Source organism: Medicago truncatula, chromosome 6 (genome assembly GCF_003473485.1).
Source record: "Medicago truncatula cultivar Jemalong A17 chromosome 6, MtrunA17r5.0-ANR, whole genome shotgun sequence".
Taxonomy (NCBI): Eukaryota; Viridiplantae; Streptophyta; class Magnoliopsida; order Fabales; family Fabaceae; genus Medicago; species Medicago truncatula.
In genome coordinates, this window is record NC_053047.1 from 33,299,956 (window position 1) to 33,323,065 (window position 23,110).

Below are 23,110 nucleotides of genomic sequence, written 5' to 3' on the forward strand. Positions count from 1 at the left end.
AGGAATGGTAAACTCCGGACCATTATCACTTATGATAGTTTTCACATTGCAATTAAATTGGTTTTCAGAAGGTGAATTGAAGGTAACATTGTGCTGTCTTTCATATTGTAAAACCATGGAAAATATTTTGTTCATGGAGGGAAGAGGATCCATTAACAAAATCTGTGATTTTACCATACCAAAAATGTCATTCAAACCAATAAGAAAGCGAATTGCATAAAGAAAGTGTGATTTCTCCTAGCATTTCACATGAACAACGCACTCTACAAGTGCAATTTGGTATAGGCATGTATATCTCCAATTCTTCCCAAAGAATCTTCAATTCAGAATAAATCGTTGTAACAGTTTTGGAATCGTGTTGTAAAGAGTAAATCTCTTGCATCAATTCAGAGATTCTTACCAAATCACCTTGTGCGAATCGTTCCTTCAAATCCACCCAAACATCACATGCATTTTCCATGAAAACGATAGATTGAGCAATTGAAGGTGAAACCGAATTCACAAGTCAAGAGTGAAAAAGCATGTTGCAACGATTCCAGGCACGAAAAAGAGGATCAAATTCATCAACAATCGGAGAAATGGATCCATCAACGAATTCAAATTTCATTTTCCCACCCAAAGTTCTACGCATGGAACGAGCCCAAGAATGATAATTGGATCCGTCAAGAACCGGATAAACGGTGACTGAAGAAGGACCATCACTTGGATGAACAAAGTAGGGACTGGAATGATCGGTAGGATCATCAAAAGAAGAGGAACCAACGTCTTTGTTGTGTGGCGCCATTGATGAAGATTGGAAAAAGCTTGCGGAAGAAGCGTGTTTAGATCGTAAGGCTAAATGATACCATATTGAGAAGATGAAACTGATAAGAAAGAGAGAAGAAAAGGAGAGAAAAATATGAAAAGTGAATGATTATTCTCATTAGCTTGGAAAGGAAGATACAACAGTCTTATATAGACTTATCAAATGAAGCTATACTATAAGCTACTGTGCACTGGTCTACACTAGATAGTAACTAACTATTTGACAGCTTATCAAAGTTTGCTACAAGTTCTAGACTAGTAACTTGTGCTGCAAGTAATTGAAGTCTTGCTTGTTTCTACTTCTTCTTCATTTAGCAAGTGTGTTTCTATCTCTTTTGTATTATCTTTTAACAATTAGTTGTATTATTTTCATTATACTACATCTTCATCCAACACTCAATTCAGATATAACATATAATATAACACAAGTTAGCAATGAACACATTAAAGAATATATTTGTAAACTTCACAATTTACTCTATCCAGATACAATTTACTATTATTTAGAAAAATGTCAACCAGCTGCATCAACCAACTCTCTTCACCTCCTATAGCAAATTTGCATATGTACGACATCATGCTAACTTGAAAGCAAAGTTTCAATGTAATTGCACATCTTAAAAATACAACACGGGAGCATCTTTCGACAAAAACCTCCGCTAAAGATTGTTACCTGTTAAAGAATGGGGGAAGAACATACAGGAAGGTGAATTCAACTCACTCATCTTAGGTGAGAATTTTGAAAGAAGTTTTATTTTGCCAACCCTTGCTTGAAAATGGAATGGGATGGCTCTCTCAATTTTGGTATCTTGAATCCATTTTCCCACTTTTCTTACTAAGCACATCCTAATGTTTTTTCACTGTTTTCTATTCTATAAATGAAGGATTAGGTTCTTTTCTGAATAGACTTTGCTATAGATTTCAAAATCCAAGTTATAAATAGAACAACAAAAATGGAATGTGGGACTGAATAGTTTTGGTGGCCAAATCTCCACATCAGTGTTGATGTATCTTGGCTAATTGATGCAAACCTTTCGTCAGAATTTCCTCTCCTGTACATAAGCAAATAGGTAAGAGTCTAATCCATTATTCATGAACAATTTCTTCATGGAAGATTGAAAACGGAAAACAACGATGGGTTTAGTCAAATCACATTGGCACCGTGATTATGTTGAAACTCTAAAAATGTAGCTTTTGTCAAAATCAAGGTGGCACATTGTGGTTTCCTTCAAATTCACCGTTGATCCAAACATGCACTAAAAACATGAGGACTTTTGTAATTAAAAGTGAAAACGAGAATTAGAAACTGAAAACATTTTCGCAAATCAAACAAGCCTAAGTTTTTTCAAAAAGCTTCATGAGTCTTCATTTCATTAGGAATGAAGGTACATGTGTAGATTTCTTACTTTTTTCAAGACAACTTACATAGCCCAATTCTATATATTCATGCAAAAAATTTCATGATTGTTTATATCCAACCAGAATTAGCACATATAATACCGTTCTATTGATGCCTACCTTAAGAAATTCTTGATTGATCCCCATAGAGAACTTGCAGTTTCAGTTTCCTCGCTTGAGGCATCACTTCTTTTATCCCTCCACATGGAATCATTGAATTTTCCTTTACGCTGCCCTGGAAAGTGCATTTGCAAAAAATCTTGAATAAGTTTTTTCTTGTATGTTCAGTAAAATTTTAAAAAATTAACTTTCATCCAATAGTGTCGAAGTAAAACGAACTATTACCAGTGTCATCAGAAGACCATGAATGACCTTGTCTAGATGCTCGAAGTGAAGCTAACTGTTCAACAAGTGAGCGTTCCGTGCCACTAGAACATGGATTTGAGGAGAATGAAGGAAACCACTTCAGTTTTTTTGAAGGATATAAGGAAGTAGTAAAGATGATAAGAAAAATACAAACCTGATATCATTAGGAAGAAGAACATTTACGACGAAGTAATGATCGCCGCGAATAGATGGTCTGTTCATGTCTGGAACTCCTAAACGTGATAACTTCACTGAATGTCCATGTTGAATCCCGGAAGGAATCTGGAGGTCCTTAAAACCTTCAACAGTTTCAACCTGAAATAACAAAAGTCAAAACAACACTCATAGACATTCAGTAGGCAATGAACAAGGCTTAGTGTTATGAAAGATTAAAGCATTGAACTATACTCAAAAGATCCTTCAAATTCTAGTTCTAGTCAAATCCTAATCAAATAACATATTTAAGATAAGATTTTAAAAGTAGGAAAAGATCCTTAAATAACTAAAATCCTTTGATGACAAAGTTATCATAAAATCCCCAAAACTAAGGAAAGATCCTAATATAAGATAAAATTCTAAAAGAACATAATTATCCAAATCAACAAGTTTCTCAATTTTGCACCATTAGTGTTGCCATTTTTGGGTTAATTAAGTAATACCTTTTTAACAGACCCCAGTATTGCCTCGGTGAAGTCAATGTTAATCTTTGAGTATAAATTGAGACCCTCTCTCCAAATTCCTTGCTTTCTATCAACATGGAGGACAACAAAAAGATCCCCAGTATAACGCCTGAAACAATGCACCAAACTAATAGTCAGCACTAAGCAATTTGATGAGTTGGATTACAGTGATTCTGACAATCTTTCTGCTTCTGGTTGCAAATCAGTAGTCCAATAAAAATGAGACTTTTTTCCTGTATTTTTTTAGGTTCTCTTTGGCCTCAGATCATGTGATATAATTTTCCATCTTAGCACAAAATCAACCAGAACAGTTTTATGGTAATGTGTAAAAATATACTTGTGGTATTTTAGCATAGGTTTTTATAATCAAAATTCACAGTTAAAAATAAATTAATGAAATAGGGAAGTTCCTCATATTTGTAATGACAAGTATTTTGGCTCTTCAATGGTGGCTTCATGGCAAACTAGTTAGAACATTATCTGAATATCAAGAATTTGTTGTGGCAAGCTGATCATTCATATATAGAAAACATTTGACATTTAGGCCCTATTAAAAGAATAGATAAAATAAAGTCAAATTGCTTTCATGTAAGCTATAAGCTATTTTTATAAGCTATCCTGGAGAATTTATAGAAATAAGTTAAAAAGTGTTAGGTGTCGGGTTTGGGCCTAAGCCCAACTAATGTACTAAATAGGGGAGTTGGTTACATTTGCCGATGTGGCTAGTTTGTTAGAGGGGAATGACAGTTATATGAAGAATAGGGATAGCAATAGAGGGGCATTCATCACTTTTCAGTTACAGGCTTAGAAGGTTTGAGCAGATAAAGTCCTTTCAGTTAGGGATCTTCTTCCCTACTGCATTGCCATTTTTCATCATCAATAATACAGTTATTCCAGTATTAATTTCTTTTTCCTATATTTTGTACGTTGCTGTACTTATGGTATGCAACAAAAACAACTTAAGGACATGGCGTAAGTCGTTGCATAAGTTCTCCCAAACAATCTCACAAGGGTTTATACCATTAGACAATCTCAAATAGGCCCATCCGAACAGACCCTTACTTAAGGGTGATGTGAAAAAGGACTATTTTGCAGTCTCTTTTACAACTTCTATTTCTCTTTTACTATATATAACTAGAATGCACCCCACAAATCACAGTATAATCAAGTCAATAAATAACATTAAGCAAGAGAATGTACACGTGCTGCTAGTTCATGTATTATTAAGCAAGAGTTAGGTCTGTGCTGCTAACCTCCTCTTATCAAAATTCCCTTCTCCTCGAATTTTCATTGTGTCTCCATCACTGACGCCAGGAGGGATGACCACATCCATTTTTCGTTTAGCTTGCACAAGACCGCTGCCATCACACTTTCGACATCTATCCGTGATTATCATGCCAAGACCACCACACTTAGAGCAGGTAGAAACCTGAATATCACATGGCATCATTAAATATACTCTTGTTATAATGTCTCAGATAATTTAAATATAACTGGGAAAAAATATAGTCACTCACTTATTAAATCTATATAATTTAAATCACCTGAGACATCATTCCAAACGGTGTTCTCTGGGTTTTCTTCTCTCCTCCTTTTCCACCACAACTTGTGCATTTTTTAATGCCATTCTTTGATTTAGCTCCTGTACCATCACAAGTATTACATGTCTCATAACAGGAAATTTCAATCTCTCTCTTTACTCCAAAAACGGATTCTTCAAAGCTTAGACGAAGGTCATGCCTGCATTGTAGAATGTATAAAATATACTTGATTAAGTATTCATAATGTACATGCACTAACCCATTTAAATAGACATAGACTATACTAAATAAAACGAGTCTGACTAATAGGACCAATACAACTATAACCATAATAATAATAACAAATAAATTATTTACAACATAGAACAAAATTAATTTAATGATGTGCAGTGCTGACAAGTGAAAACTTAATTTTTTTTTCTTCGTAAAAATAGACGAAATTTACCGAATATCATTGCCACGGTTTCCACTGTTTCTCATATTGAAGCCGAAGCCCCCTTCATCACTAAATAGTCCATCCGTACGACCAAAGAATGCATCGAATAAATCAGAAGGATCAACCTGATCAATACAAAATAAAACAGGAACAGTTTTAATTCTGTATAATTACATCACCATATCAAAGTCTTGAGTTCATTTCGACATTGCAGAAGGTAAAATACTTGAATATAGACATACATACCTCTGAGGCATTGGTTGGTCCTCCATTTTCTCCTTGTAGACCTGACTCACCAAAGCGATCATATAAAGACCTTTTCTCATCATCTGATAGGACCTATTTGCATACTTTGTTACCAAGTGAATAAAAAGAGACGAGCAAATATGGCACATAAAAGTTATATCCACTGAAAAAGACAAGCATCCATAAATTTCATTCATCCAGCCTTGTTTACTAGACGGAGGAAAGATTACAATGGCAATGTTCAGACCATAAGCAAATGAAATAGTAGAACAGAATATATCATTGTTTTGTAGCGGTGGAACTTATAAGAAATTACCTCGTATGCAGCACTAATCTCCTTGAACTTCTCTTCTGCTCCAGGATTTTTGTTCATATCTGGATGGTACTGGTCCCAAAATATAAACATTATTATAAACCAACTATTCCAAAAGCTTATACTGTTAGATAGAAGCTTATATTACAGTGTGGACAATTTTCCCCTTAATAGATTAGCAACAAGATTTTTTTTTTTAATTGCAAGGCCACAAAATCCCAAAAGTTGAAGTAATGGGTAAAGGTGTGTGAACGATTTTATATCTAACAAACACAACCTAAGTTATATTATAACCAGAAATATAAATGTGCCAAATGGCTTATACACATTTTCTTACAGCTTTTGAAGTGCTAATTTCAGTTAAGTCTGATAATATAAAGGTTTTAACAACAATCTCAATTTCCAATTACCATGATTGTCAAACTCGAGAATCTCCATAAACTTGTGGGTTCTTTATAGAATCGCATGAGTTTACTCAATACAAACATAATGTTTAAAACATTTATTATAGTATATAAGTAAACACAATTTAATCAAATGTGGAACCAAATTTAAGTATTCTGTAAGCAACCAATAAATTATACCAAGACAGCCCAACCTATGTCCATGCGACTATGCGAGCCAACTCAAGTTTAAACAGAAACAATTTCATATGAGTGTTAAATGCATTTTATAGCCAGAGTCGTAAACTTACATGATTCTACGAGTTAACTTGAGAATTTGACAACCATGATGATTACTAATGGTAATAGGTCTTGGTGGACAATGGTAAAGAGGATACAATCATTAATAACGAAGTTATTTCACACGGATTAACGAAGAAGGAAGGAACCATATGTAAAGGAAAGGATACTACAAGAACAGCTAAGAAGAAACAACAACGACAATCAAAGTCTTGTCCATTAAGTGGGATTGCGGTAGTTCTAAATAGTGGTCTGCAACATAAAAGTTTTAGAAGTCTCTACAACAGCATCACAACCGCAATTGGCCACAATATCATGCTTCGTAGCGTAAGTGCGACCACAACAACAATTCAGAACCATGTCCTATATAGATCAAATCATATCGAAAGGTAGACTATTCAACTTCAAATCTTTCTGTTAGTATTAGGCCTGGACAGCAGTTATTTAATGAGGCAGTAGCGTTCAACTTCAAATCATATCTATATAGATAAAATCATATCCAAAGATAGACCATTCAACTTCAAATTGCGGTTTGACTTGCAGCATTCCTTGATCTTCCTTTACCTCTAACCAAAGGTGAATCCTCCATATGAGCTACCTCCTTAATGATGCTCGTATGGGTTTCAAACTTTCAACCTTGCTGCACACATACCCAAACTAACTTAGAAGAAATTTTACCAACAGAAGATACCCTTACTTGTCCCTGGCGATATCATTCTTAATCTTATATTGTCTTGTGAGAGCACTCGTCTAACATAACATTCTTAACTCTACAACACCTTTCTGATTTTATCATTCGCTTTTTACTACTCAACGTTCAGTTATACATCAGAGCGGGTCTTGTAAATGTGTGGTAAAATTTTCCTTTGAGTGATACTGTTCATCCCAATTATACTGTCATTTTCATGCATCCCCCTCTATCTCCCCTTCATTTTTGTATTCTTTTTACCTTTATCTATTGTCTTTTTCTTAGTTTAGATTAGAAAATGGTTACTAGTAATCAAAGCATCCCAATCAACACAGGCTAAGTAAAGACAGAAAACATAGTTGAGATTAAGATAGTTGTTTCTAGAGGAAACATATTTTGACTACAGAGTACAAAGAGATCCTAGCAACCAACATTTTAAAAAATGACGCCCTCAAAGCCACATTCTATAAAGATAACATTGTTTCATCTTCGTGTAATCAGTAAAAGGTCTACTTGTTTTGTGTCGGGTCGTGAGCATTGTTGTCAATGGCGGAAGACCAAAAATACGCCATATAAACACACCATTGTGGCTTTCAGTAATGCCAAAAATACGCCATAAAAATAAATCTCCCACGCCATTCTGCCAGAATGGTGCCATGGCTGCAAACTAACAGCACTAGTTGAAGGGGAGCCTAAAATATCGAGGGATCATCACACTGGATTCATTCAGCTCATTCTTATTTCACGTGAAACTAACCACTCACACTTGAACTCCAACAGTTTGTTAGGTTTTAAAATGTGAAATGGAAACAAAATCAATTTTTAACCAGCACTACCTAGAAAGCTATTTTCACTACAAATTCTTGCATTCTACTAAACCAAGTACATCTCGTATAAAATAGAGAAAAATGAAAACGCAATCCACAATTTTTACAAAGTTCACATCAATAAGCTATCATGTAGAGTGTATGGAAATACACTGAAAGCAACTTATAGACATGTTGTAAAAGGTGTTTGCATAAGCTCTTTGAAACAGTCTCATAAGTACTTATACTAGTAAATAATTAAACTCAGATAAGTCAATCTAACTAGACCCTTAGCCTAATAATATACTAGAAATTACGGGTTCAAACTTGCGAACGAGCATATCAAATGTATCTACAACCATTTACTATCTGAGTTGAACTTAGATAACCATTTAGGGCCCGTTTGGATTGGCTTATTTTGTAGCTTATGCAAAGAAATAAACTTTTACCTTAATTCATAATTTCTCACTGACAAAATTGTATCTTCATAAGCTGTTTTTTTCATAAACTACCTTGACAAGCTTATGAATACATAAATGCTTATTTATTTGTATAAGCTGTTTTACATAAGCTCAAAAATAAGTCAATCCAAACTAATCTTCAATTTAACAAAGCAATGAAATCAATAAGCTAGAAATTAACTGAAAATTATAATTTTAAGCATAAATTTCACAGAAACTCAACACCCCATATTCCAATTCCCCACCTTTTACACATTTTCTCAAAAATAAACACGACCCATCAAAATCACCACTCAAAAAAACCAAAACACAAAAAAAATTCCAAAACCCATTTAAAAAAAACAAATAAAAATCAAACCTTTAGAGCAAGTTTCCTATAAGAACTCTTAATTTCTTGCAACGAAGCATTGTTGCTGACATTCAAAGTAGAGTAGTGATCTTTTCCACCTTTGGCTCTGACCACTGTTGCGAAACGGGAGCGGTTTCTTGTGGAGGAGAGAGGGAAAGGAGTTGTGGTTTTGAAGGTGAGGTTTGAAGGGGTGGCAATGGTGAAAGGGGAAGAAGATGGTGGTGAGAGGGTGATGAATGGCATTGAAAATGGGGTTTGGATATGGAGTATAGAACATAGAATTTGAGACATGGTGATGATGTTGACGATGTTGTGTTTTTGTTCATATCAAAGGAGTTGTGAATTTAGTGATGATAATTGGTGGTTATTGGGGGCATAAGAGGGGTTTAGTGGTTAGAAGGCGTAACGAATCACGGACGCACTATACCATAATATATCGACATCAATAATAATTTAAGAAAGTGATATAATTTATAAGGCTAAAATATGATTTTAATCCCTGTAAATATGTTTCGTTTTGATTTTAGTTCCTGTAAAAAAAAATTGTTTTTGGTCCCTGCAAAATTTTTTGTTTTTGCATACGTGACACATTATAACTAAACCAATTTTGTAGTTTTTGGTCCTTGCAAAATTTTTTGTTTTTACAGGGACTATTTTCAAAAACAAAAAATTTTGCAGGGACCAAAAACATTTTTTTTTACAGGGACTAAAACCAAAACGAGACATATTTGCAGGGACTAAAACCATATTTTAGCCTAATTTATAATTATAGGTGTTGGTGTTGCATCGGTGTCCGATGTCGAAACGTGTCCGACTTTGAGACACACCTAATCTAATGAGTGTTTGTACTTCATAGTTTGGGGCATAAGATGCGTTTAGCGTGTTCATTTGAGACCATTAGAATTTTAGTTATATATGTTAATTGAAATCGGTAGATTACATCGAAAACAACACAAATAGTGTATTGTTAAATCGAAAAAGATGAATTTGCGAACAAACTCAATACATCATAAGACTTACAAATGGCACAAGGCTTTACAAATGTGACAATTAAAGCGATTGGTATATCTATGTATTCTAGATATGTAACATAGATGCGCATATCATCATTTGTTGGATTTATGATGTGGGTTTAATATAACCATACCTATCAATTTGAACGGAATAAACACCTAAACAAAACATGAAAACCAAGTTATGTTGCACCAAGACGGAAAAATCAAACTACGCCGCACTTAAGTGACAAAATCTCAAATTATAAAGAATCAAGTATATGTGAACAACACTTATAGAGATTTTGGTAAAAAAAATTATATAGATGCTTGTAAAAAAGACATTTATACAGATAACATATCGGAGAAAAAGAAGATGCAGATGGATGATTACATGCAAATAAATGATTCAAAATCACCATCTATCCAATAGACAAAAAAGAAGTTAAAGAGAAATAATAAAAAATAGGATCGCCTTGTGCCATTTGACTTTTATATGTCTTCAAAATCTTTTACAAAGAGGATCACCCGCCTACCACATATAAAAAAACATGTTTTTCCATTGCCAAAAAATCTCAAAATACTTTTGTCAAATCCATCAAACACAATTATCCATAATTTTAAATGTTTTTAACCAAGGTTTTTAGATATACTTTTCTTTCTGAATCATTACCTACAATGTCGCAATTCATAATCACCCACTAATGACAATTAACCATCTTTCTCTCAAAAAAAAAAAAAAGAAGACAAATTAACCATAATTTTGAAGGTTTTAAACCATGTTTTTAGATATAACTTTTTTATTTTTTACAAATCTTATTATTTTTTTATATAAACTTGAACATAAATTATGGTTAATGAGTTTCATACATATTTGAACACAATTTGGATTATTTTTGGACTCTTTTGTACCTATATTTGATTACAGTGACTTTTTTATTGGTCTAGACGACTTATGATTTTTACCCTTGAGGGGATTTCCACGTTAAAAATCTATGACTACTTGTGTCTTATCTGCTTTCACCGCTGTCATATATTTGTTGCTGCTCCTTAGAGATTCTTGCAAGTTTAGGGAAATTTATTTCCACTGCGCATTGGTGTGTTACCATATATATGTGTTAATTTTTCATCAGAGTGGTATCAATTTAATGAATCACCGTTTCACACGTTAAAATTGTAAGGATTGAGCAATCATCCATTTAAATTTGATGGAAAAAAAATCTTGTTCCTTAAGTTAGTCTGTAAGTTCTAGTTTGAAAGAAAATAAAAATAATCAAATCAAACCAATGTATATTTAATCGATTGGAATTTTTTTGTACTGAAATGAATTGCTTTCTTTTTTTTTAATTTATTTTACTTTTAAACTATGTTTTATGAATTGTTACATAACAGAAAACAAAGACATGATAAGAATTTTCTTTGTTTTATAGTTTTCATTCACCTGAGATGATCATTGTCAATTTTCCTGACATTTTCATATATTTTGCGATGTCTCTGTCAATTAAGTTATATTCACATGACACTTTATTTCTTATTAATCAATATTTTATTTTTGAAAAGTTGTTAATCATCAATATTTGGTATTCAGATACTTAAAAAAAAGGGACTACGTCTTTTCTTAATTCATCAAACCAATGTAGTCTAATTAAATAATGCAAGTCCGGTCAAGTTTAAAAGTTTTTATAATGTAATTTTGTTTCTTGTGTTTTGGTCTTTCATCAACAATATTTATAGGCTGCAATGGGGACAAGTGTTAATATATTTTATTTCTACTCTCCTTCTTATCTTCAAACCCATTTCTTTCTACGTTGTATTTGTTGATTTCAATGATAAAATAAGTTTCGCTTATTATTGTAATATTCTCTCATTAATTCTAATTGGTAACATAAAAAAAAAAAAATTGTAATTGGTAAGGTAGTTTGATAGTTTTCTTTTTTTGAGAAATAGTTTGAATAAATCTGAGACAAATAAATAATGTAAATAAAACAATTGAATTCACTCATGTTGATTTAAGATCTTAGAGTATACTCTTTTTCAGAAGTTTACATTTAATTGTCATCGATGTCAATTTGATAGACTAATATAAAACCATTATAGTAAGTTTGTGGGAGTAGTTTATATTAGGAATCATTCGTTTCCAAAAGTCAATGCTACTCTGTTCTCATTGCTGTATATTGAAAGGAAATCACCTAGAAAATCAACAGCTATAAACCACACCCAAAACTCATGAATTCCAACACTTTAAAAGTACATAACTTCGTACCATAAAATTCATCAACCACAAAACCTCATCATCACAAAGAAAAAAATTCAAAAACCTCATCACCAATATGGGTTGGGCCGCACGCATTTGTTGCACATTATGTTGTCTTATAGTCCTCTTCGTAATTACAATCATCGTCTTTTGGATAATAGTCTCCCCTTCAAGCGTGAAATTTCACGTAACCGATGCAACTCTCACCGAGTTCAATCTCACAAACAACAACTTATATTACAATTTCAAAGTGAATGTCACAGCAAGAAACCCCAACAACAACATCATAGTCTATTATCGAAGAATCAAGGCGATTGCTTGGTACAAAGACAATGATTTCAGTCATATAACTTTGACACCCTTTGATCAAGGACACAAGAATACCACTTTTCTTGGACCTATAGAATTTAAAGGAAATGCTTTCATCAAACTTGGACGTCAACAACTTAACGAGTATTCTGAAGAGACGCGTCTTAGGATTTATAAAGATTTGGCTGTTGATTTTGATATTCGAATTAGAGCTAAGTATGGAAGCTTCTATAAGAGTGGTCGGTTTAATCCACCGGTTCTGCAGTGTCGTCGTTTGAGAGTTCCTTTGGTTTCTTCTTTCAATAGTAACTCGTCATCATCACCATTTTTTTTTAGTACCAGAAGATGTAGCAGTGGTGATTTCTTTACAGACCGTGATATAAATAAAGCAGCAACAGTTTGATATCTTAAGGTGGATTATACAACTTTTCTTCATATTGCACCTCACGAAATTCATGTTGTGAGTCACTTCATTTGTTTTGTTTTAAGAAATATTGTATTCAATTATTTTTAATTTCGTTTTACATGCTGTATGTTCTTGCCTTCTTTTTTTATTTAATTTTTATATATATATTGAAACACTTAGACCTGAGCACAAGTTTACAAGGATAAGCTTCTTATAGAAGTTACAAAACTTTGATGGAGCCAAAGTCTTCTACATATTGCAGAACAAGCTATAATCCATATGAGATTTTATTTGTGTTGAAGGGATTACTGTGGTTTTGTTAATATAATTCATTTTGACTTGTTCAAAATAATACTCCCTCCGTTCCTCAATAAATGATCTAGTTGACTTGACACACATACCAATGCATATGTTTTATCTTTGATATCTTCAATTCTCTACTAAAAAAAATTATAAAAATATAATATTTTAAAAATATTCATCGAGACGAATCCAACAACATCTTACATGATATTATTTATCTTTGTGAATTAGTATAAAAGTATGGTCAAAGTATGTCAAATCAATAATGTATATTGTCAACTGGGTCATTTATTAAGGGACGGAGAGAGTAAATATGAGATCTATATGGTTGTGGTAACATAGTCGAAACAAGTAGCGAATAACCGCCGTTACATGAGACCTAAAAATAAATATATAACTTGTTAGCCAAAATCGGAAGACATGTGATTCTGTTGAAGGTTAGATGAGTGTGAATGCAACCAATTACGAATTAGACGGATCTTTGTCTACTGACGTCTACAAAGGTCGTTGAAGTATTAGAATTGGTCAAAATTCAGTAGAACTTGATAATTGGACAATTTAACTATGCTCCATGTTTATAACACCACTAACCAAAGAAAGCTAAGAGCATGAAAGCATGTTCTAAGAGAGTTGCACACATGTGGATAAGAGCAATGGAAAAATGTCACGAAACTAGAAAATCGAGTCAAATGTGGGCACAACGTATCCCCCAACAATAGAAGGATTCACCCATTATACACGTAAATAGCAAAGCAAGAGGTGTGTTACTTAATGTGATTTTATTTTTGAGACCATATTAGACATTTTTGTTACATAAATTATAATTTAGTTTCTCAAAATTAAGAAAAGATGATAGTTTGGCCGGAAGGAGATAACCCAATTTGAGAGGGGAGAACTCGTCATGTGTGTGTTACATATTTTCCGATAAAGATTAGTCAATATTAAATAGAGTCGAAGATTTTGTATTTGTAACATGATAACAAAAATATTAAGATGTTAGTTAAAGTGTTGTAACTTTCTTCAAGAGCGGTTGTGTGATCGCTGATCCTAGGCCAACTACAACAAAATATGATGTAGATTTCACCATTTGAGTTGATTTTAGGATAACACCCCTTTCAAAATTCCAACCGAGGTTATTTTCTTAGGTTACAAGGCTTCATGATCATCGATTGACCCCATCGAGGGCAAAAAATTAATTATAACTTCATAAAAAATAGGGGAGGTCATGCCAAACTTTGATAGGCCTGAGCCTGACCTACAATTTTTTTTACAGGCCTGAGTCTGGCCTATGGCCTTTCGTATGCCTATTTTTTTTTGTCTGGTCTGGCCTATTTAAAAGCCTGACCTGGTGATGCTCGTATAATAGTTGCCTATTTCCCATGTATACTCGGTGCAAGTATACATTGTCGCAACAAGTGATAAAGAGTAAGTATAGTATCGATCCCACGAGGATTGTTGTGGATAAGTTCTAAGTACTTTCAAATACTAAATTTTTTTAAGATCCAAAACGATAAATAGCAAGGACAAGGTTTTATGATGCTAAAGTAGTAAAATGCAGAAGTAAATAAAGCATGTAAAAAGGAAATAGAGATTCAAGTGAAAAAGTGTGGTTGAGGAATTAACTTGGTAAAGATAGAGATTCACAAGATTTAGAAAGTTACAACTCTAAGATGGAAGCTATAGCTTCATACAACTTCCCGAGGAAAGATGTAAAGTGTTATAACTTCGCATAGCTTCCTGGCAATCTAGACCATTGGGAGTGGTATGCACGCAACCTTCATGTTAAGCCCGTGAAGACTACCGGTCGAAGTACAATCACATAATCTTGACATGCAATATTGTTAGGTTAGGTCATCAACATTTTCCACCCAAGTGTTATTCTGCGAAGCCTTTGGCCTATGACAGAAGTCCTAGTTAGATCTTAGCTCTTAAATCTTCTTCCAAGACCTAGTACTTGTGAAATTAGTCTCTATTTGTCGCCCGGTTCAAATGGGTTCATCCAAATCAACAATAATTTAGAGGTCTCATCAATTCAATCTTTGGTCCTACTTTTGAAACACTAATTTGGATACCTAGAAAATGTGGTTAATGATGTTCTAAGTAAATTATACTGAGTAAATGATTAATGAATTGCAAAGTTAATTTGTAAGGAATAGTTTGACAAAACAAAAACATAATCAAATCAAACAAATGTAGATTTAATTGATTGGACATTTTTTTAACCGAAAATTGAACCAAAGTGAATCGTTACACCCCTATAAAGTGCTTTACAAATAGTTTTTTTTCTTCTTTTAAAATATGTTCTATGAATTGTTACATAGCAGAAAACAAGGACATGCTAATAATTTTCCTTATTTTATATGTTTCATTCATCATCATAGTCGATTTTTTCAACAAATTACATTCAAATAAATTAGACTTAATACATTGTTTAGTCCCTTAACTTAATTATTTTTTCGAATTGATTCCTTAACTATTAAACGTTTCAATTTGGTCTTTATCTTTGTTTTCGCCATCAATCTGATCCTATTTTATTAATTTTAAACATCTCAAAAAGAAGACCGTTGAATATAAGAGATCCATTGCATCTAATGGTGTATCACCAACGCCTAATTTATATTACTTTCTTCATCTTCTTCCTCATCTTCTTTTTCATATAACATTCATCTAACTCAAAAACAACATATAATCTCATCACTACATCAATGTCGTAACCAACAACAACTCTAATGTACAAACCTGGAAGCTTTTTATGTTTTATGTACAGTTAATAAAAGAGAGAAAAAAATAAAAGAAACAGAATAGAGAGAGACAGAGGATCGCAGTGGAGAAAGAGTGGCTTGCGGTGGCTGGTGCAGGGCGGCGCTCGCGGTGGTGGTTGTCTTGAGTTGTGCAGTTACAGTTACTGGACTGAGCTGTGTGTGTGTGTGTGTGATTTCACTAATTTTTGAAGATTCTAACTGTTTCTTTTTCACTTCTATTTTTGGTTTCTACCTCCATATTTTGGTTTAATTCTTAAAACCTATAAATCGGTAACTCTTAACTTTAATTGTTTTCATTTACTGTGTTTAAGAAATTTGGGAAAAATTGAAATTGGGGAATATGGTTTGGGATTTGGAGGGTTTGATTTTGAAATTAGGGTTGATTTTAGGATGAATTGGTGAATAAATTGAATTTTGATGTTGTTTGTGGTGAATTGAATTTGAATTAAAAAGTTTATGGTATTGGAAGAGATTAGAGTTGAAATTGAAAGATACAAGAGCTTTTTTCCCAGCTAGTAAACCTATCTTACAGTTTGATGATAGTGTGAATTTTTTTTTGAAACCCATCTTACAAGAGCTTTTTTTTTGGATCTGAATTTTTGATGCATTACATTCAAATCAATTTTAAGATTAAGTCCTAAAAACTTGTTATGCACTTTTCCTTTTTGTTTCGTTGAGATTTATTTGGTTATGTGTTTAGTGTGATTTGAAAATATATGGATTATGTTTCCTGAAGATGCATGTAATCGGTATATAAAAATCTATGTTCACTTTTTTAATTTTTTTGTTAACGGTATGGAAAGAATTCTTGAACAATATGAGAGATGTTCATATATGGAGAGGCAACTTGTTACAATTGACCGGTCACTAAGAAATAGAAAGTGGAAGATGAAAGAAGCATAGCATTAGGTATTAGTGATACAACGTTAAATCTGATGAACCTCCTTTATCCAACGGTCTTCTTTTTAAGAGGTTTAAAATTAATAAAATTGGACCAAATTGATAATGAAAACAAAGATAAAAGACCAAATTGAAACGTTTTATAATTAAAGGACCAATTTAAAAAAAAAAAGAATTAAGTTAAGGGACTGAATGATCAATTTAGCCAATAAATTATTATTGATATTAAAGACGTACACTTTTTTTAGATGATTTTTTTTTAACAATCCGATTTTAAGAAGAATTCCTATACGAAAGTCTAATTCAACACATTGTGACTTAGATCATAATAGTTGGTAAAACCGGTGATTAGTTAATAACTTGATATAATTCATTTTTGCTTCTTCAAAAACAAATATGATTACTTTTGCAAATTCATATAATTTCAAGATAAATAGAAAACTAATTTGAGTGAAACAATTTTTTTTTTAAATGGACGAAATGATAATCACTAAAAATATAAGTAGAAGATTTGAGATTCGAATCCAAATTACGACATTCAACTACACAATTTTGTTATTTTTGCCAATCAAGACCTATGAATGAAGTACACTTTATGTATTGTTAATCAATATTTGGTATTGACTAAAATATGTTTTTAGTCCCTGCAAATATAACGATTTTGGGTTTTGATTCTGGTAAAAATATTTCTTGAAATCAATCCCTGCGAAATTTTTTGTTTTTTAAAAAGGTCCTTAGACCCGCTTTCTTGCTTATATGTCTTATTTTTGCATAGGTGTCACTTGCTGACTGTTTAATTGTGCACATGTGGCAGCCACGTGTAACTGATTTCATTTTAATTATTTAAAATCAATTTTTTAAAAAACAAAAAATATATTTTCGAAATAAAAATAAAAAACTGAAAAAAATGAAATTAATAAAAAAAACTGGAAATTAATTTTCGATATAAAAAAATTGAAAAAAACAAAATTAATAAAAAAAATAAAGAAACAAATTAGAAAAACAAATTCAAAATAAAAAAAAGATTTTCTGTTTTTTTTCAAACTTAAACAGGTGTTTTTTTTTTTAATTTTTTCCTGGAAATTAATTATTGTAAAATAAAAAAAAATAAAAAGTTAGATAACATTTTTCTAATTTTTTTTTAAAAAAAGGAAATTTATCTTCAGATTTTTTTATCAAAAATAAAAAGAATTTATTTATTTTCAGAATTAAAAAATTGAAAAAAAAAATTTCGAAAAATTAGAAAGACTTGACAAAAAAGAATTTTTCATTTTTTTCGAAATAAAAAATATTTCTAAAAAAAAAAAGGGAAATTAATTTTCAAAAATTACAAAAAATAAATTCAAAATTTAATTTTTTTGAAAACTTTAAATAAATTTTGGAAAAATTAATTACCGTATTTTTTTAAATTTATTTCTATTTTTAAATGTTTTATTTTAATTTCAAATATATATTTTTATTTTTAAAAAAAGTTTATTAAATAAATAAATTAAAATAATTACCGCGTGGCTGTCAAATGTACAAACTTACACAGTCAGCGAATGCCACGTAGGCATAAATGTGTCAAATCATCAATAAAGTGGGGGTCAATGACTATTTTAAAAAACAAAAAAATTTGCAGGGATGGATTTCAATATTTTTTTTACCAGGGACCAAAATTCAAACTCGCCATATTTGTAAGGACCAAAAATATATTTTAGTCTTTTGATATTCTAGACTTAAAAAAAGAGACTACTTTTTTTTTTAGGAATCTTCGGTCTTTTTTTTTAACTAATCAAACTAATGTAGTCTACTAAATCTAAATGCAAGTCCGGTCAAGTTTAAAAGTTTTTATAATGTAATTTTTTTTTCTTCTTTTCTTGTGTTTTGGTCTTTCATCAACAATTTTATATTTTATTTCCACTCTCGTTCTTATCTTCTAATCTTAGGGAAATTCTATGGTGAAGTCGTTAAAATGACTTTTCTGGTGAAGTCATTAGAATTACCAATTATAATACATCTGTGTATTTAATTCATGCCACATCAAATTTTAGTGCGCATTGTACATTTGCTTATATGGTGTACCACTATATTTTTACTTATTGCAATTGTGTCCTTGATTAAATTAAAATTAAACATTTTTTTTTTATTATTTTTTACCAATCAACCTTGAATTAAATATAAACAAATAAATTATTAATCAATGAAAAAACTAAGTGAGATTGAAAAAAAATAAATGAAATTGGGGAAGGATTAGATACAGGATTATGAACCGGTTCAAAGCAAGCAGAAGAACATGATTTCCAGCGAACATGATTAGATACAGGATTATGCGATAGAACAATCTCACTTAGTTTTTGAATGATACAAACCGGTTCAAAGCGGAATTGCATTTCGATTTCAAACTGCATGGAAGAACATGATTTCGATTTTGAATGGAAGAATTGGATTTCAAATGGATTTCGATTTTGAGATGAGGAACTCAAGATTTTGAATGGATTTCAATTTCGATTTCGATTTTGAATTGGGTTAAGAATGATTTTTGTCAGTGATGGTCATGTCTTCCATTTTGGGAAGAAGATGAAGAAAAATGAATAATATGCAGAACGTGAAGAAAGGTTGAACAAATTGAAAAGATGAAGAACAAATAATGATTTTATTTTTTTAGAAATTATAAATAAAATAAGTTAATAAATCAATTAATATTTTGTATGAGGACTGATTTGTGATAAAGTAAAATTTAGTGTTACAGTGGTCCATCACAAAGACACTAGCTAACATGACATGAACAACTATGCTATTGGTTAAACAAAATGACTTTTTTAAAAAAGTCATTTTTTTGACTGCACCATAGAAGCTCCCCTAATCTTATTCTCTGTTTATCGTCTTTGTTGATTTCAACGATAAAACGATTTTTGTTTAGTGTTAAAATATCCTCTCATTAATTGTAATTGGTAAGATAGTTTGATGTGTTAAACTACAATAAATTAGACTATATTACCGAAAAAGTATATATTTTGTTGGTATTATAAAGTAACAATTAATTTGAGACCAATAAATATTTTAAACTAAACAATTGTAATACGTGGGAGTAGTTTATATTAGGAATCACTTGTTTGACAAACAAGCAAGCAACAAACAACATCATGAATTCCAAAAGTCAATGCTACTCTCATTGCTGTATATTGCAAGGAAATCACCTGGAAAATCATGAATTCCAACCCTTTAAAAGTACACAACTTTGTACCATAAAATTCATCCACCACAAAACCTCACCATCACAAAAAAATTCAAAAACCTTATCACCAATATGGGTTGTGATAATTGGGCCACACGCATTTGTTGCGGATTTTGTATGGCTGTAGTCCTCTTCGTAATTGGCATCATCGTCTTCTGGATAGTAATCTCCCCCTCAAGCGTGAAATTTCACGTAACTGATGCATCTCTCACCGAGTTCAACCTCACAAACAACAACTTATTTTACAATTTCAAAGTGAATATCACAGCAAGAAACCCCAACAACAACATCATAGTCTATTATCGAAGAATCACCGCGATTGCCTGGTACAAAGACAATGATTTCAGTCGTGCGAGTTTGTCTCCCTTTGATCAAGGACACAAGAATACCACTTTTCTTGGACCTGTAGAATTTAAAGGAAATGCTACCATCAAACTTGGACGTCAACAACTTAACGAGTATTCTGAAGAGACGCGTCTTGGGATTTATAACGATTTGGCTGTTGATTTTGATTTTCGAATTAGAGCTAAGTTTGGTAGCTTTTATAAAAGTGGTCGGTTTAAGCCACCGGTTGTTCAGTGTGGTCGTTTGAGTGTTCCTTTGGTTTCTTCTTCCAATGGTAACTCATCATCATCAACATTTTCTTTTAGTACCAGAAGATGTAGCGCTGATTCTTTCTTTTTAGACCGTGATATAAATAAATATTGATATCTTTATGTAGATTTAATACAACTTTTCCTCATATTGTACATCTCAAAATTCATGTTGTGATTCACTTCCTTTGTTTAGTTTTAAGAAATATTGTCGTTTCATTGGTTTTAGTTTCTTTTCACTTCATGTTCTTGCCTTTTTTTTCTTCCTTTTTGAATCGACAAATAATACCAAAACATTTAAATTCGAGCACAAGATGTATCCGGATAAAAGACTATGCACCAAATCAGCAAAAATATCCAGACACTTCGCCAACACTTCAAATTTAAACACGGAGAAGAAAACTGGAGTTGAGGCAGCAAACGCCGCATTACTCATTCCATAGAGCAGCAGCAGCCCAAGAGACCCGAAATTTACACACCAGTTCGCGAAATCCACCTGGCTGCAAGCGCAAGAACCAAAACCGAGTCGAAACAACAATCTACTACTGTGTTTCAGCAATAGTAACCAAACTATAGCAGGTTAAAAAACCAATTCTGCCTTATCTAGACACCTTTATAAGACTCCCACAAAACTGAATTCTGATGTTGACTATTCTAGACCGAAAAAGGCCACAATTACCTCACCATGCAATTCAACAGATCCCACTCCTATTCGTAATACATGCACAAAGTTGAATTACTTATAACATGGGAACCAATGCCAAGCCAACGCATAAGTTTTATCAACCACGTCTTCTACCAAATAGGTGACAGGGTTACTTGTCAAATAAGCATCAGATCACAGGTGCTTATTTTGCACATACCCTCCCCCTCCCCGATAAGCGATTGAAAGGAGATAAATAAATCTGGTGGCACCAACGAGACGAGCCCCAACCATCTTAAAACCTTGTACCAAATTTCTGATGCAAATCCATAGTGTAGAAACAAGTGAATCAAATTTTCCATTGACTCTCCACGCAGCTAACGACCACTTGGATCCAAGTGCGAGATAATCCCCCTCCGAAGCAACTTAACTCTTGTTGGAATTTTATCAAGGATAAGCTTCTATAAGAAGTTACAAACCTTTGATGTAGCCAAACGTATCCACATATTGCAGAACAAGCTACATTCCATATGAGATCTACCAGGTTGTGGTAACATAGTCGAAACAAGTTGAAAATAAGTAGATTTAACTGTTAGAACTATAAAAATTAATAACATGTTAGCCAAAATCGGGAGACATGTGATTTAGTGTCAGGTGAACTCCTTTCAATCTATTGAAAGTTAGACGAGATTGAATGCAACCAATTAGAAGTTGGTCGGATATTTCTCAAATAGGTCTACTAACGTCTACTAAAGTCGGATAATTGAACAATTTAATCGTGCTCCTTGTTTATAACACCGCTAAGTGAAGAAAGCTAAGAGCATAAAAGCATGTTCTAAGAGAGTTGCGCACATGCGGATAAGAGCAATGGAAAAATGTCACGAAACTAAAAAATCAAGTCAAACGCGGGTGCCACGTATCCCCCAACAACATAAGGATTTACCCATTATCCATGTAAATATCGGAGCAAGAGGGGTTGAATATGTTACTTAATGTGACCATATTAGACATTTTGGTTACGTAAATTATAATTTAATTTCTCAAAATTAAGAAAAGATGATAGTTTGGCCAGAAGGAGATAATCCAAGTTGAGAGGGAAGAACTCGTCATGTGTGTCTTACATGTTACCTGATAAAGATTAGTCACTATTAAATCAGATTTTGTATCAGTAACATGATAACAAAAGTATAAAGATGTCAGTTAATTCATATCAAATGTGGTAACTCTTTTTTCAAGAGGGGTCGTGGGATCGTCGTTCGCATGACAACTGCAAGAAAACATGATGTAGATTTCATTATTTGAGTTGATTTTAGGATAACACCCCTTCCAAAAATCCATCCGAGGTCATTTTCTCAGGTTATGAGGCTTTATGATCATCCATTGACCCCATCGAGGTAAGTATAATGTGTAACATGTGAAGTTGTAACCGATGAAATTAATTATAACTTAAAAAAAGAGGGCAACAAATTTCAAGACAATTTGAATAAGACAATTTCTAGTCACATAAAAAAAATACTGATTACACCTCGATAAGATCAATATACCCTTAAAATAAAATAAGTTTTCAAGTGTATTTAAAGCCATGCAGCGCAAAAATTTACATATTCTTTTATCTAAACTGGGTTAATGTAATTGATAAGTGACTTTACCTTAAAATAGGGACCTAAAGTGAAGATGAAAAACTTTTGGGGACTAAAAATTGAAGATTTTTTTAGAAAAACTAAAATAAAAAAGTGACATATTTATAGGGACAAAAAACATATTTAACCCTATATAAAATATTATAACAATATCTCTCATAATTTTTTTTTCTTTTTAACAAAATATGAATTTAAAATAAATTTTTAAGTGATAAATGCTTAAAATTCACATTTAATTCATCTTTTTACAAAAGTTAAACTTTTACATTTTATAGTATTCTAAACATTTTTGAAAGATAAAATATTCTATTCCCCTAAAA

The 23,110-nt window shown here is 32.2% G+C and overlaps 3 protein-coding genes and 1 non-coding gene across 4 annotated transcripts; 2 read left to right on the plus strand and 2 right to left on the minus strand.

Annotated features, from left to right (window-relative positions):
* Positions 1 to 1,224: 1,224 nt before the first annotated feature.
* LOC25497286 (chaperone protein DnaJ) lies at positions 1,225 to 9,143 on the minus strand. Its single transcript, XM_013597204.3, has 11 exons — positions 8,781 to 9,143; positions 5,788 to 5,856; positions 5,472 to 5,564; positions 5,235 to 5,350; positions 4,793 to 4,988; positions 4,502 to 4,677; positions 3,228 to 3,357; positions 2,723 to 2,883; positions 2,548 to 2,630; positions 2,323 to 2,437; positions 1,225 to 1,856 (listed from the first exon to the last, which is right to left on the minus strand). Exons 1-11 carry the CDS (start codon positions 9,060 to 9,062, stop codon positions 1,691 to 1,693), a joined length of 1,587 nt encoding a protein of 528 aa, XP_013452658.2. The 5' UTR covers positions 9,063 to 9,143; the 3' UTR covers positions 1,225 to 1,690.
* Positions 9,144 to 11,904: 2,761 nt separating this feature from the next.
* On the plus strand, positions 11,905 to 13,084 carry LOC25497288 (NDR1/HIN1-like protein 10). The gene has a single exon (XM_013597206.3). It carries the CDS (start codon positions 12,094 to 12,096, stop codon positions 12,727 to 12,729), a length of 636 nt encoding a protein of 211 aa, XP_013452660.1. The 5' UTR covers positions 11,905 to 12,093; the 3' UTR covers positions 12,730 to 13,084.
* A 6,715-nt stretch (positions 13,085 to 19,799) lies between these two features.
* LOC25497289 (NDR1/HIN1-like protein 10) lies at positions 19,800 to 20,713 on the plus strand. The gene has a single exon (XM_013597207.3). It carries the CDS (start codon positions 19,987 to 19,989, stop codon positions 20,620 to 20,622), a length of 636 nt encoding a protein of 211 aa, XP_013452661.1. The 5' UTR covers positions 19,800 to 19,986; the 3' UTR covers positions 20,623 to 20,713.
* A 1,685-nt stretch (positions 20,714 to 22,398) lies between these two features.
* On the minus strand, positions 22,399 to 22,552 carry LOC112416147 (U1 spliceosomal RNA). The gene has a single exon (XR_003006460.1). It is a non-coding gene; the product is annotated as a U1 spliceosomal RNA (small nuclear RNA).
* Positions 22,553 to 23,110: the final 558 nt, after the last annotated feature.

What these genes read in the sequence shown, in the direction of transcription:
- LOC25497286 (XM_013597204.3), bottom strand. Translation starts at nt 9,062, where the DNA reads ATGTCTCAAATTCTATGTTCTATACTCCATATCCAAACCCCATTTTCA. An exon ending in AACCGTGGCAATGATATTCG is followed by an intron (nt 4,989 to 5,234) that starts GTAAATTTCGTC and finishes TCTACAATGCAG; the next exon opens with GCATGACCTTCGTCTAAGCT. An exon ending in CTTCTTCCTAATGATATCAG is followed by an intron (nt 2,631 to 2,722) that starts GTTTGTATTTTT and finishes TCCATGTTCTAG; the next exon opens with TGGCACGGAACGCTCACTTG.
- LOC25497288 (XM_013597206.3), top strand. Translation starts at nt 12,094, where the DNA reads ATGGGTTGGGCCGCACGCATTTGTTGCACATTATGTTGTCTTATAGTC.
- LOC25497289 (XM_013597207.3), top strand. Translation starts at nt 19,987, where the DNA reads ATGGGTTGTGATAATTGGGCCACACGCATTTGTTGCGGATTTTGTATG.